Below are 16,175 nucleotides of genomic sequence, written 5' to 3'. Positions count from 1 at the left end.
ATTCACAGCGCAGAACCAGTCAAGTGGCCAAAGGCCAGTGGTAGGCCTTAAGTATTTTGCTTCAATTTTTTAAAATGGTGAGGTGAAAAACCAGACAGACACCGTATGCAGCGTATATATGTATACTGTTTCCCTCTGGCGGGATGACGGCGATCATGTAACGGACACAGCAGAGCCAGGAAACAATTATTTGCAAGCCTGTAGTTAGACCTAGGTGCATATGACTGAGCTACTGGAATACACAGCGCAGAACCAGTCAAGTGGTCAAAGGCCAGTGGTAGGCCTTAAGTATTTTGCTTTAATTTTTTAAAATGGTGAGGTGAAAAACCAGACAGACACCGTATGCAGTGTATATATGTATACTGTTTCCCTCTGGCGGGATGACGGCGATCATGTAACGGACACAGCAGAGCCAGGAAACAATTATTCGCAAGCCTGTAGTGAGACCTAGGTGCATATGACTGAGCTACTGGAATTCACAGCGCAGAACCAGTCAAGTGGCCAAAGGCCAGTGGTAGGCCTTAAGTATTTTGCTTCAATTTTTTAAAATGGTGAGGTGAAAAACCAGACAGACACTGTTTGCAGCGTATATATGTATACTGTTTCCCTCTGGCGGGATGACGGCGATCATGTAACAGACACAGCAGAGCCAGGAAACAATTATGCGCAAGCCTGTAGTTAGACCTAGGTGCATATGACTGAGCTACTGGAATACACAGCGCAGAACCAGTCAAGTGGTCAAAGGCCAGTGGTAGGCCTTAAGTATTTTGCTTTAATTTTTTAAAATGGTGAGGTGAAAAACCAGACAGACACCGTATGCAGTGTATATATGTATACTGTTTCCCTCTGGCGGGATGACGGCGATCATGTAACGGACACAGCAGAGCCAGGAAACAATTATTCGCAAGCCTGTAGTGAGACCTAGGTGCATATGACTGAGCTACTGGAATTCACAGCGCAGAACCAGTCAAGTGGCCAAAGGCCAGTGGTAGGCCTTAAGTATTTTGCTTCAATTTTTTAAAATGGTGAGGTGAAAAACGAGACAGACACTGTTTGCAGCGTATATATGTATACTGTTTCCCTCTGGCGGGATGACGGCGATCATGTAACAGACACAGCAGAGCCAGGAAACAATTATGCGCAAGCCTGCTGTAATGCTTAGCTGGGTATTAATTAGCGACTACTACCCCCAGCAGACACGCAGTAAACTGAACACGGTCACAGGCAGCCCAAATATAGTATTTTTCCCCAATTTTTTTGAAAAAGCCCACTGCCTATATAGCCAGTATACCTCTTTCCCTGTACCACTGTCCCTGCCTCACCAGTACTGCCCCTATACTCTGTAAAATGACTGCAGACTGAGGACCCTATGGTCTGCATGCCCGATATACAAAAAAAAAAAAAAAAATTGTGCAACACTGCTAAAAGCAGCCTCAACAGTACTGCACACGGTCAGATGTGGCCCTAAGAAGGACCATTGGGGTTCTTGAAGACTAAAATAAGACCTAACACTCTCCCTATAGCAGCTACAGCAAGACAGCACTTTCCCTGATCTCTCTCAGCGTGTATCTTTGGGGAGCCGCGGCCGGGGCAGATTTAAATACTCGGGTGTCATCTGATCTCCCCAGCCACTCACTGCAGGGGGGTGGGATAGGGCTGGAATGTCACAGGAGGAAGTTGTAATGCCTTCTCTGTGTTTCTATTTGCCAGAAAAGCGTGAAAATTTCTCAGGGAAGGAAATGTAATGGAGTCGAGCACCGCGTGGTGCTCGTCTCGAGTAACGAGCATCTCGAACACCCTAATACTCGAACGAGCATCAAGCTCGGACGAGTACGCTCGCTCATCTCTATTCGTCACTTTAGGGGTTAAACGTGTTTTGTAGGATTTGGACTCAAGGGTCCCTACTTTCATATATGGTGGTCCCTCCTTGTCATTTGTTCTTTTTGGAATATGATTTTTGATTTTGTTTATATTGAATCACATCATTTTGTGGCCCTGGACCTGGCACCGACTCTTTGGTTTTTGTCTACAGATAAACTCCCATATTTTTATTCAGTTATTATCTCCCATCTTTCTTGCATCTCGAAAAATTATTACCTCCATTAATCTTGTGTATCATTTGTAGGAACTATATTCTTATAGATACATTACTAATACTTCCTCATTTTCTTACTGAGCACCTTGGATGGAATATTTGGCTTAAACCCCACATAATTTACACATTTCCTACATTTTCTTTTTTCAGAGCTGCGTTGCTTGTGTCAGGCCCATGTGATGGGGAAGACAATATGGTCTGTTGTTTTGATCTGTTCAACCCCTGCTTCTTTCTGTTTCTTTTTTCTTTCTTTGTTACTCAGTGATGGTGGACACTTTACTCCTATTTTTAAATTTTTTTTTTACATGCATGCAATTATTTCAAATGTGCACACTGTCTTTAACACCCGTTGTTCCCATATTGTGATATGTCTACCGAGTCTTTGTTTTATACCCAGGCTGCTACCTCTCAAGTTTATTTTGTTATGGTAATTAATTTTAAAAAATTTCAAGAAAGAAATAACTTTAAAAAAAATAAACAGTAACAAGTAGAAACTTCTCAGATGCCTTCATCTCATAGAGCTTAGTATAATAGCCAACTAAAAGAACAGTTGGAAATCTTTATTTTATATCAGTAGCTTGTAATTTCATCCTGCATTAAATCAGTAGGGTTGCACAGTGTGGCAAAATGACAAACATTAATTCTCATAAGAGTTGAAGCTGCTGTCAGCTGGTCATTTTCCCTGCACTGGCCACTACAGGGAAAATGAATGACTGGGACTGCCAGAACCAGAGTTGGTGCTGTTAGTGTTCTCTATTATCTATTATCAACACGAGAAAAACACTTTAATATTTTATAAAATTTAAATCTAACATACGAGTTACTCTTTGAAGGTTTTTTTCACACTTATTGTGAAATGTTAATTAATATAAGATTTTGTGTTTTTGATGTTATTCATTAACTCATACTAAAATAATACTAGTATTTTTATCTTTGAAAAATGGGGAAAAAATTGTGTATGCTGTCCCATAATTAGTAGGTTGTACAGTTTAACTAAACAATGCTGATAAAATATGGATTTATATACCAGATGTTAAGTGTAGCTTCATATAAAAGGTTTGAATTTAGTAAACTATATGAGAATCTACTACTATAATCCTAAAGAAAGGCAGACATCCTTTACAGCCCTTCTTTTTAAGTAAACTTTTCAAAAGAAAATAAATGAAAACTCATGCAACATATAAGATTGTGTTCCAAGAATTACAAATAAATATGTTACGAAGTGCTGGGTTTAAACAGAATACTGTATTTTACGGCACTTCAAGTCTGTTTACAGTCCCATTTGGAAATGCTTACACTTGGAGCATGTTCTACTACTGAGTGGTTGATATAAAAGATGTCTACAGTTCAATTAACTTTCCTGTGAAAGTTTGAGAAGGCAAAGCTGTGGATCTATATCAGCTCACTTACAGTCAGGTCACTCATGGGAAATCTTCCCCTGTTTCTCATATAAGGAATAAAAAATATTGCAACATTTAATTTTATCTCTGCAAACTATTTTCCCAATGTAGATATTTCATAATGAAAGACTTATGATCAATAGACTTGTCTGCTAACAGATAACCAGCAAATATTGTCTTTTCTGGCTCCAGATGTTTTCAGATTATCAGTTTGTGTTTACATATTACATACAGACAAAAAATCTCCCTAAACATATTTCTTAAGATTAGTGTTTCACCCAAATTGCCCCCCGCCATTCTTGGTTTATTTCTGCCAAGTAGGCTTTATAACAGGTCACCAAGCTTCAGACAATGTTCGATAATTATTTAACATTGTACGTTGGGTTAATAATACGCATATCCCGCTTTCTCCATTGTCTTTTGAAATTAAGAATGCCTTTGATAGGCTTTTCTGACACTATTTTTATCATTTTTTTTTTGAGAAAATAGGAGATCATGGGCTTCTCTGAAACTTCCTTCTATTCAAACAGCTAGGTTTAATATTGTTTTGTGGAGTATGTCAAGGCTGCATGCTTTCTCTGGCCCTATTTGCTTTGGCTATTGATCTGTTAGCTGCTTAGATTAGAACACATTATATTATCATGGGAGCTCCTGTAGGTGGGAAATTTTATGAATTGAGATTCTCAAAGCACAATCGTTAACAATCCCTAAAATAATGAAGAATCAAAAGCATTTAAAGAGACCAGGATGGATGAACACAGAACTTACACGTATACTAAAAAGAAAGAAAACTATGTTTATCAAATGGAAAGAGGGGGGAATATCTAAAGAAGAATATAATGCCATCTGCAGAAAATGTAGGGCAAGTGTCAGAAAAGCTAAAGCTAATAATGAATTGAGGCTTGCAACAGAGGTTAAAACCAATAAAAAAGGATTTTGGATTTTGGAGATATGTCAAAAGCAAAAGAAAAGTCAAAAATGCTATAGAATGTTTAGAGGATGAAAATGGTAAATTGATTAAAAATGATGTTGAGAAGCCAGAACTTTTAAATTCCTATTTTGTATCTGTTTGCTCTCAGAAAGTAGATGTAACATCGGCTGATCTTCCCTGTGCTATTGGGGGAATAAAAGAATGCAGGCTATCTGTAAGCAGAGAGATGGTGAGGAAGCACTTAGCTATCTTAAATGAATTCAAGTCTCAAGGTCCAGATGAATTACATCCTAGGATACTAAAAGAATCAGCAGAAGTAATTGCTGAACCACTCGATGGAATCCGTGAAAATTCCTGGAAAACAGGAGAAGTCCCAAAAAACTGGAGAAGGGAAAATATTGTACCTATTTTCAAAAGAGAGAAGAAAGTGGACCCAGGAAACTACAAACCTGTGAGCCTGACTTCTAGACCATGGAAGAACTTTGAACAAATTATTATACAGTATGTAATTGAATGAGAATGGAGTAATTAACCAAAGCCAGCGTGGGTTTGTGACAAACAAGTTGTGCCAGATAGATTTAATTTCCTTCTTTGACAAATCACAGACTGGGTTGATCAGGTAAATGCGGTAGACATCATATATCTTGACTTTGGTAAAGCATTTGACAAAGTATCTCATACCATCCTTATTTAAAAAAATGAACAAATATGGGGATTGACAAGGCAACTGTTTCGTGGATTAACAACTGACTAAGTGATTTTACTCAGAGTAGTAATGTAAAAAAGACTTGGATATATTAATAGATCATAGACTGAACATGAGTCAAAAGTGTGATACAGCAGCATCTCCCTCTATCCTTCCTTGGTCAGACCTCATCTGGAATACCGTGTCTAGTTCGGGGCACCCCAGTTTTAAAAAGCCATCAACAAACTAGAGCAAGTTCAGGGAAGAGCTACCAGGATGGTGAGCAGTCTGCAAATCATGTCCTGTGAGGAACGGTTAAAGGATCTGGGAATGTTTAGCTTGTAAAAAAGAAGGCTAATAGAAGACTTAATAGTTGTCTACAAATATCTGAAGGGCTGTCACAGTGCAGAGGGATCAGCCCTATTCTCATTTGCACAAGGAAAGACTAGAAGCAATGGGATGAAACTGAAAAGGAGGAGACACAGATAGATATTAGACAGCGTGGGTGATCAATGAGTGGAACAGGTTACCACGAGGAGGGGGTGAGGAGTGAGTTCTCCTTCAATGAAAGTCTTCAAACAGAGGCTGGCTAGGATTATTTAGTGAATCCTCCATTAAGCAGGGGGTTGGATTTCATGACTGTGGAGGTCCCTTCCAACTCTTCCATTCTAGGATTCTATGATATTGTCTTTAAACATATCAAACAGAGTAATGATATCATACATATATAACCTTCTTAATGCACTACCACTTGATGCTAAATTTAGATTATATATTGGAGTGAGAACATAATCTATACATTACTCTGCCCCTGGACACTTGTTACCAGAATTGTACTTTGGTTTACAAGAATTCTTAGGCCTCATTGGCAGAAACATCACTTACAGTATACTTAATACCCACCAAAGGTAATAGATTTACCCTATGGTTCCTGCATTTGTGGCATGCTACTGAATGATTAATTAGTTCTCATTTTAATGGTTCTTTTCACCCTGGAGAAAACCACATGGTCTTAGAAATGCACAGTGTAAATCACTTTAGTTTCTATTAATGGCCACTTGCATTCATATCGCTGCAGAATAAGTTGGCGCTATGCAAATAAAGATTATTATTATATTGCCCATAAATAAATAATTTGATCTATTTGATAATTGCTCACGGAGCTGTAAAAATCCTGCTACTCAACTATTGTTTGTATTATATAATGCTGTCATTCATATCTATGAAACTAAAAATATTTCTTAAGGCAATTATAAAAACAAGAGTAACTGAAATCAGAATGATCATGTGAATAAACACAACTTTTTTTTGCCTTCCATTTGTTATAGCGCTTACCTATTTGAAATCATGCTTCTGTAGTGTTATCACATTCATTGTGAAGATCAATTACTTCTCAAATGGACTATTGGCACACAGAGAAAGATGGGGCCTCTTGATAAAGATCAAACTTGAGCCCCCTAAATGTTGTTTTGCTTGTTAGGACAAAAGGACCTGGTGTTTCCCTCTTTATCCCCTTTCTATGACCCTTGTTTAATTTCCCCCACACTTTGCTAGCTAACAGTGCAGTTTTCAGGGGAGTTCTACATACATCTTTGATCTCTCATAGCAATGGAGATGAGATCAACATAGTCTGGGCCTCTTTTCTCTAAGGACCTCATTGCAGCCATAAAGGTTGTTCTCACCTTAAACACCCTGCTATAAAGTCAGGTTTTTACTTGTCTATGATAATATTTATATATACACTCTTAGGCCTCATGTCCACGGGGAAAATAAGAATTAAAATCCGCAGCGGATTTTAACTCTTCTCCCGCGCGCGGATCCGCACCCCATAGGGATGCATTGACCACCCGCGGGTAGATAAATACCCGCGGATCATCAATAAAAGTGATTTTAAAAAAAATGGAGCATGAAAAAATCTGGACCATGCTCCATTTTCATGCGGGTCTCCCGCGGGGACGGCTCCCGCGGGCTTCTACTGAAGCCTATGGAAGCCGTCCGGATCCGCGGGAGACAAAAATCATATTTTACTCACACGCTCCGGTTCTTCTCTTCGGCGCCGCGCCATCTTCTCTCAGTCGCGGTCGGATCATTTTGCTTCGGGACGGCGCATGCACGGGACACGTCACCGACGTCATCCTGCACATCCGCCGAGCCGAAGAAAGAAGATCCGGCCGCGACGAGAGAAGATGACGCCGCAGCGAAGAGAAGAAACGGAGCGGATGGGAGGTGAGTTTATTCTCATTTATTCTTATTTTCAGCCCTCATGTCCGCGGGGCAGGAGGGACCCGCTACGGATTCTACATGGAGAATCCGTAGCGGATCTGATTTTCCCCGTGGACATGAGGCCTTATTTTTTTAAAAATCAATCCACTAAAAGGAGTTGTCATTTTCCTGCCAAAATCAGCATACAGGTTACATCTCAAGTGGATATGCAAATGATTAGAGTTGTGTTGTGATCAGATGACACCTGAAGCCATAAAAGTGGTTCCACCTTTGGTCTATATAAAGGCTCTCAGAGGCTCCTTGTGTGTAGGAACCTATTTTTCAGCTTGTGTAGAGTTTGTTAATCACTAGACACCTCTACAACACAATCAAGGAGATTTTTCCCATTATCTGAGTTATCAGAGTTTGAGAAGGTGCGCATTATTGGAATTAGAGAAGCTGAATAGTTATATCGACAAATTGTCGACCACCTGGGTTAATACAACCAGACTATTGTTGGGAGGTGTAGGGATGAGTGGATATGTGAGGGCACACAAGGCGACTAAGCTCAGGTTGTCCTTGATAGACCACCAGTAGAGAGGAGTGTCTGATCATCTGACAAGCACGAACAACTCTAACTGTTTTGTTGTCCATACAGAGACAGGTGGCACCATTATTACAGGAATCTGTGTCTGTCGTAACCATTTCTAGGCACTTGGCTGAAGCACATTTGGTCTCACTGTGCTAATTAAGTTTACTACCTTTGACACCTAATGTCTCCATTTACAGTGGTGTCATGAACAAACCAACTAGACTGTTAGAGAGTGGAACTGGGTTGACTTTAGTGATGAATCCTGGTTTAGTTTGTTCACTGATGATGGCTGAGTTCGTGTCTGGAGACCTTGGGGTGAGTGACCTAAACCTGCCTTTGTGGTGGAGCCGCACACTGCCCCAACTGCTGGTGTGATGGTCTGGGTGACCATCATATATGACAGTCAGTCACTCCTAGTAGTGGTACGAGGGGCAGTGACAGATCAGTGAAATGTTCAGGCCATCCTGCAGCCACATTGGTTGCCTCTCATGACAGGGCTTCCTAGAGGCAGTTTCCAACAGGATAATGCTCAGCTGCACACACAAGGGGGTCACAGGAATACCTACACAACATTGTCACACTTCCGTGGCCTGCACAGTCGTCAGATTTATCAACAATATTACATGTATGGGACCATCTGGGATGCCAAATTCCACAGCCTACAAGCTTTCACGATCTAGAGATTCAGTTACAGCAAATGTAGACCGATATGCCACAGGATATCATACAGAACCTGTATGCCTCGATGCCCACCCATATCACATCTTGTATCCAAGCTAGAGGCAGTACAACAGGATACTAGAGCCTCTTCTCAAAGGGTCAGTTTTCTGCAAAAAATTGTCATTTCTCTCTGATATTATAATCACTCATGTGCTTTTGAATGCGATTCTGACAACAACTTCTTTTATCTTTTTTCCACTGGGTATATATATATATTACACGTACATTTTCACATGTCTCTGCCCCACCAACCCCTTTGGAGGATCTATAGATCAATTAATCAGACTAGGTTTAAAAAGTTGAGCATGACATCATGTGCTTTCAGGTTGTGTAGTATTAATTGGTAGTGTTATTTTCTAGGAGAACATTAAGACCTGTACTTTAGGTCCATCTAGCACAAAAGAGGTTAATCCCTTTTCTGCTGTTAAAATTCCATTCTATTTTAGTCAATTTAGCTTCCTTGCCTCCCAAAATAAATGTCTTCATAGCCTGAGGTTGAAAACCATTCTATTAACTAGAACAAGGCAGCTAAGTGCTGATTTATCTGCCCCATTATCTTGTGTAGTTATGAACACCCATCATTGAAAGCATTAAGTAGCTGCCAGCTAAAATCTTGCTGCGATTTACTAGAATCGAATGACCCAGATGTTTTTTTTTTCCACCCACTTGTTGTGTCCCTCAAATGCTGTTTCTGAAAAGTTACCATTTGATGTTTTTGGAAACCTACATTACTGATGCTGTAGATTTGACATTGAAGCTATGACAAAATATAATCAGAACCATTTGGTTTTAGTGCTTTTTCTGGAAGCCATGAATAGACTAGTACAGCTCTGCAACATGTTGTTCTGTAAGTCTTGATGTTAAAAGGGTTTGTGGGCAGAGACTAACATTTTAAAATCATTTCAGTGATTGTACTCAAAGAGTGATCATAAATGGCTACACATCCAACTGAAAGAATGTGGCAAGTGGGGTACTACGAAGTCTGTCCTAGGCCCAGTGTTGTTTAGCATTCTTATATCTGGAGGAGGAAATTTAGGGAAAACTGATCAAATTTGCGAACGACACAGAAGGTATTGCTAAAACTAGAGAAGAGAGGATTCAAAAAGATCTAGACAAGCTTGAACAGTGGGTGGCGACTAACAGAATGGTATTTAACAAGGAGAAATGAAAGATCCTACAGCGGGCAAGAAAAATGAAAACAAGTACATACATAATGGAAGGAATTGAGCTAAACAGCAGCACATGTGAAAGACTTTTTGGTATATTAATAAATCACAGATTGAACATGAGTCCACGATGCAACAGCAAAAAAGGCAAATACGATTTTGGGATGTATTAAAAGAAGCATAGAGTCTATATCACATAAGGCAATTATCCTCCTCTACGCTTCCTTACTCAAACCTCATCTGAAATACTATGTCCAGTTCTGGGCATGCTGATTTAATAAAGCCATTGACAAACTGGAGCAAGTTCAGAGAAGAGCTACCAGGATGGTGAGTGGTCTAAAAAACATGTCCTATGAGGAATGGTTAAAGGATCTGGGAATGTTTAGCTTGTAAAAAAGAAGGCTGGGAGGAAACGTAATAGTTGTTTACAAATATCTGAAGGGCTGGCACAGTGCAGAGGGATCAGCACTATTCTTATTTGGAAAGACTAGAAGCAATGGGATGAAACTGAAAGGGAGGAGACACAAATTAGATATTAGAAAAAACTTTCTGACAGTGAGGGTGATCAATGAGTGGAACAGGTTACCACGGGAGATGGTGAGTTCTCTTTCAATGGAAGTGCTCAAACAAAGGCTGAACAAATATCTGTCTGGGAAGATTTAGTGAATCCTGCATTGAGCAGGGGGTTGGACTCAATGACCCTATAGGTTCCTTCCAACTCTACCACTTTATGATTTTATGATTCAATTGTGTGGGGGTCTCCTGACACTCCACTGACAGCAGATGTCAGAGCAGATAAGAATCCGAGAGTTAAAGGGGTTGTCCCGAGGCAGCAAGTGGGTCTATACACTTCTGCATGGCCATAATAATGCACTTTGTAATGTACATTGTGCATTAATTATGAGCCATACAGAAGTTATAAAAAGTTTTATACTTACCTGCTCCGTTGCTGGCGTCCTCGTCTCCATGGTGCCGACTAATTTTCGCCCTCCGATGGCCAAATTAGCTGCGCTTGCGCAGTCCGGGTCTTCTTCTTTTCTGAATGGGGCTCCGTGTAGCTCCGTGTAGCTCCGCCCCGTCACGTGCCGATTCCAGCCAATCAGGAGGCTGGAATCGGCAATGGACCGCACAGAAGCCCTGCGGTCCATGAAGACAGAGGATCCCGGCGGCCATCTTCAGCAGGTGAGTATGAAGACGCCGGACCGCCGGGATTCAGGTAAGCGCTGTGCGGGTGGTTTTTTTAACCCCTGCATCGGGGTTGTCTCGCGCCGAACGGGGGGGGGGGGGGGGGTTTAAAAAAAAAAAAAAAACCGTTTCGGCGCGGGACAACCCCTTTAAGCTCCCCAAACCTTTTTTTTTTTGGGAAGAAATCTTTATTCTCAGAGCACATGCATGCTCAGCTGAGCCGAGGGTGCGTGTGTATGGGGGTGTCAGGCAAGATCAGCAGTTATCTAATGTGTAGGGCCACCCAAAAGCTGCTGTCACTGACTAGGGCAGAAATGTTAATAAAACATGAGTAAGTTAGCTTGAGTTATGTTTTATTAATATTTCTGCCCTAATCGGTAATAGTGATTTTCCTTTGTGGGCAGGAATTACATATCGTTTGGAAGTGATTTGTGCCACCCTAAAGCTGCCCATATATGTGAGATGAAAGTCACCTGAAATGGCTGACTTTGGCCATCTTGGGCAACCATCGTTTGGAAGAAAATGCAGATGACCATTCGCAACAGACGCTGGCAGATTACAGCATGCCAAAAAAGTGATCCATCATTTTGGAAGTCACTCATCGAGAGCCCTCATTTATCTGACCAGTTTTGACTCTGCTTTTATTATTTCTTCTACTTTTCTACCCTCATCCCCCAATATGATTTCACTTTGATTCACTTAGTTAGGTAAGACATCTCAGGACACCCACTTTAATGCCCTTTTTATACGCTCCATGATTATTCTCCCAGACTACATATGTAGTTATATTGTCTACTGTTCTAATGCGCACAAGTATCACTCAGTGGAAACTCTTGCATTATTCATTCTTCAGTATCTTGTTTTTTTATCCAAATATTCAATAAAATGTATTAAAATTGAATAGCTCGTAGTTATAAACGGCGAAAAGGTTTTTTCTTACCTGAAATAATTGTACAGGGTGTTTGAAATTTTTCAGAATGAAAAAAAGAGATACTCCGATATCACTGACTCATTCTATGTAAAATGAGCAGGCAGCTGCAGATTTTCCATCACAAAACCCTCGAGAGGACACAAACTGTTTTAAACTAAAGGGTTTGTCTGAGTTAATATTTTTTTTTAATCTGTCTTTCCCATGTCAAAACATAACAAAACAGCTTATACTCGCCTCTGTATCACATAACGTTACAAGTACATTTCATCTATTCGCATAGGGACATCTATGCGAATAAATGAAATGTACTTGTACCGTATTGTGATCAATTGACCGCGCAAGGCTATGTCATTCGCATAAATATTCAATGCTTCTCTCCAATCCTGCACTGCTCATAGAATTCAAAAATAGGTGAGTCATTGCTATATTAAATTAATTTGATATTAGTGAAACAGCGTTTCACTATCTTAGACCCATTCATTTTGACCCAATCAATTATATTAATAGAAATAGCAGCAAGGCACAGCTATATCCAGATTATTCTGATTGATTTTAGCACCTACTGGAATAACCTCAACTGCCTAACATAGGTCTATTAGTAGGTTTGACATGGTATTTTTTCAAATCAATAGCGAGGTTCAACGAGTTTCTGCCACAATAGCGTATTTTCATCAGGAACCTATCCTTCCTACTGTGAGCAAAGTACTAGATTCTGAATATATTTGCATAGCAATAGGTAGTACACCTCAATAGGTAGTACACCAAAAGTACTAAAATCCGCAAAAAAATGCAGATAGAGAGAGAGAGGTTAAGTTACATAACTCCTGCTAGAAGGCTGGATTCTGTCTCTGATGACCCCTACTTAACAGAACCCAACCCAGCTCCCCCTCAACATGAAAATAAACTGCAAAGAAGCAGTGTCACCATCCTTGATTAGCTATTGTAGCGGAAATGACATAGCCTTGCGCGGTCAATTGATCACAGTATGTTACAAGTACATTTCGTCTATTCGCATAAATGTTCCTCTTCGGAAGAGCCCCTTCTGCACTACTCTAGGCTTTTCCTACACCTGACAAGTGTCTGGATTAATACTTGGTGTTTGAGCGTCAGGTTGTTTACGAGTTTTAAAGTTGTTATTGAATAAAGGTTATGTTTTAAGAGACAAGAATTTCCACAGTGAAAGATTAACTATGACAGTGCAGTGTAAATAGCAGCCGTTAAGTATTGAACGGCCACTATATTAACTGATTAGAGAGAGCCGGGGGGAGCGAGAACTGAAATCTGCTCCTGCCGCCCTGCTGTGAGTCAGTTTTCACGGCATTCATCCCGTCTAAATGGGGCTTTACTCTTTCAATATCAGATTAGTTACTTAGTGAACTTATATCTTTCATATAATTTAATATGGCGTCTAAACAGACAGATACGCCTATAATCTACGGTCTACACTTTTTCTTTAGATTTCTTTTCAAGCTATTATATGAATAAAGCGAAAGAGAATGTAGTAAAATACTGTTGGTAAAGGCGTAACACTCCAAGCTAGTTGAACGCTAAAGGTCTAAGATGCAATAGTAAAAGCACTTCTTTTTTATTTAATAATATACAGAACCAGCAAGTGAATATGCATGTCGAGGTTGAGCCCCTTCATCAGTTCGGCTGGATTAAGGCCCATTTAGACCCAATGATTCTCGCTCAAAAACGCCTTTGGAGCGAGAATCGTTGGGTTTAAACACGCGGCCATTGTGCAGTTTTCGTTAACGATTTGCTCATAGTTGTCTTTTAACAATGAGTCTATCTATCTATCTATCTATCTATCTATCTATCTATCTATCTATCTATCTATCTGTCTGTTTGTACTTAGTAGTAAACAAACGCACTGAATTATTTAACTGCCAAAAGTTTGCAATTTATTGACGTTAAACTGTTTTCAAATTGCAAAAATCTGAAATACCATATGGGACAGGTATATCCTGATATTATAATTGTTTATATATTGCTTCAGCTGGTATCCCACTCAGAGAACACAGCAGGAGTATGCAGAAGACAAGCGGTTCAGCTGTCTTCTGTATACTGCACTTGGAGCTCTTAGCTTTATACCAGCTGAGCACTCCGTGAACACAGCAGGAGTCTGCAGAAGACAGCGCTCTAGCTGTGCTCTGCATACCCTGCTTGGACCACTCAGCTGTATACCATATCATTCCAAACATTCTCTTTGCGTCTTGCTCCACCCTTCTTTTGTATCTTTGTTACTCACATTACATGAATAATGATACTACAATAATTGTGACAGTTTTTACAACAGATAAAATGTTAAATGATAAAATGACACATTGTCTTGTAATGCCTGTTCTCGATGCAGGGAGTTTACTCTGAATGTTTGTTTTGTCCTCACAGAGAAACCAGTCAGCTTGACTTACCGATGTCCCTGTAGATACTTTGAAAGTAATGTGGCCAAGAGCAACATCAAACACCTGAAGATTCTCTCCACCACCAACTGCTCTCTGCAGATTGTGTAAGTACAAACTAATAACTCATGGACATTCTTAAAATGCTGAAATCTAGGAGGTCCAGCTAAGTAGCGGCACCCTTTAGCATTTATCCGCCGTTCTGGACCCTCTTCTTTGTCCCGTGCAGCTGCTGATCAACCACTGTGTTTACATGGATCACATCTGCAGTAAACACAACAGCAGAGTGTTACCTACAACTCCCAGCATGCACAAAGCTTGTTTACCGGCCAGTACTATAGCTCCACCCACAGCTCACAGGTCCGACAACTTACCAGCACCAACCTTCCTCTCATTCAGAGTGCATGAAAAAGCTGCTGAAGCAGATGGACAGAACCTCCCAGTACACTGAACTGTACATGAGCAATACAGTGCAAAGCTTTCGCTCCTGTCCTCCCATCGTGCACTGCTCACAGGATGTTGGAGACTAAGGACAGGAGAGGAAGTAGCAAATGTGGACAAAATGTCAGGAAGTGGAGATATTTCTCAGGCGAAGGGTCACGTGACATAAGAGATGAAGAAATAAGCTAGACCGGGTAAAGCCCCTTACAAAATGATTTGTTGTGCAGATGGACATTAGATTTTAAAATTTTAGTCTGTGCCCGGAATACTCGTTTATAGGATCCTAGAAGAGGGAACATGGGGAAGATTCCAAGCCTTTTCAAGTGAAAAACTGACTATTTTTCATCGTGTCAGGCTTCTAGGATGCCAAGCAGTAGTGCCGCAATACCACACTTTCAGTATATCATAGGTATAAGATAATGAATACTTGTGGCGTACATTGAAAAAGAAATGGCTAACAAATGTTTGAGTCTATCCACTTTAGCTAATAGGAGAATATTTATATGGTCAAACACACCCTTGCTATCAACAGTATAGGGGACTTGTGGCTTACGCCTCCGATGCCAAGTTACAAACACAAACCATGAGAGCAGTCAGCATGCAACACTCCGATAATTTGTGTCATTGCAACTTGTAAAACAAGCAGTTAGTAGAAGGGGTTTCCCATGCAAAATGACAGAATGCTGCTGGGAAGGTTCACCAGATGAACATGTCTCTGTAAAGACTCCCAAGAGATGTAACATCATAAAATCCTCTGTACAACACTTATTATACTCCTTTTTTTAGAAACTGTTCATGTACTGTATGTGACCCTAAATGTTACTTCTTCTTTAGAGAACCCAAAACAGATGTTCTCTCAAAGAATATATTGTAGTCACGGAACCTCCAAAAAAGAATATTAGGACCTTACATATGGTTCCATATGATAGATTTTTATTACACTTACCTGTGTACTAATATGGAATCATATAGATTCTGTCACCTATATATCAGCCAACCTGCGGCATTCTCTCTTACCTAGTTGTATCTTCTCTTACAGGGCCCGTCTTAAGCACAATGGTAAACAGATTTGCTTGGACCCTAAAATTAAGTGGATCCAGGAGTACCTGGAAAAAGCTTTGACCAAGTAAGCAGATGTGCCGCTTCCACTCCCGGCATGAATGTGTTAAGACACGATCTTCATGGGTACTCCTATACCTGGAATCTTGTAATGTATCTGGTGCTGATCTTTGTAAGAAACACCAAGTGGCCCCAAGACTGAGTGGGCTTAATTTCCAATGCTGACACATCCTGATGAGAAGCATTTAACACATCCACTGTCCTTCGGAGCCTCGAAAAATAGCAAGCTACATTTTTGAAGCTTCATTTTGCAAGATTAAGACAGCATTGGTTTGAAATCTATTATACTTTTTTAATTAGATAACT

The 16,175-nt window shown here is 40.2% G+C and overlaps 1 protein-coding gene across 1 annotated transcript in view; it reads left to right on the top strand.

The window, feature by feature from the left end:
- Positions 1-16,175, top strand: part of CXCL12 (C-X-C motif chemokine ligand 12) — a 190,654-nt gene that overhangs the window by 22,641 nt on the left and 151,838 nt on the right. Inside the window, exons 2-3 of the mRNA XM_066600347.1 lie at positions 14,299-14,416; positions 15,790-15,876. Coding sequence (XP_066456444.1) covers positions 14,299-14,416; positions 15,790-15,876 — 205 coding nt within the window. The remainder of the gene's footprint in view (positions 1-14,298; positions 14,417-15,789; positions 15,877-16,175) is intronic.

Source organism: Eleutherodactylus coqui, chromosome 4 (genome assembly GCF_035609145.1).
Source record: "Eleutherodactylus coqui strain aEleCoq1 chromosome 4, aEleCoq1.hap1, whole genome shotgun sequence".
Lineage (NCBI taxonomy): Eukaryota > Metazoa > Chordata > Amphibia > Anura > Eleutherodactylidae > Eleutherodactylus > Eleutherodactylus coqui.
The sequence above is the reverse complement of the archived record's forward strand: the minus strand, read 5'-3'. Positions and strand labels throughout refer to the sequence as shown.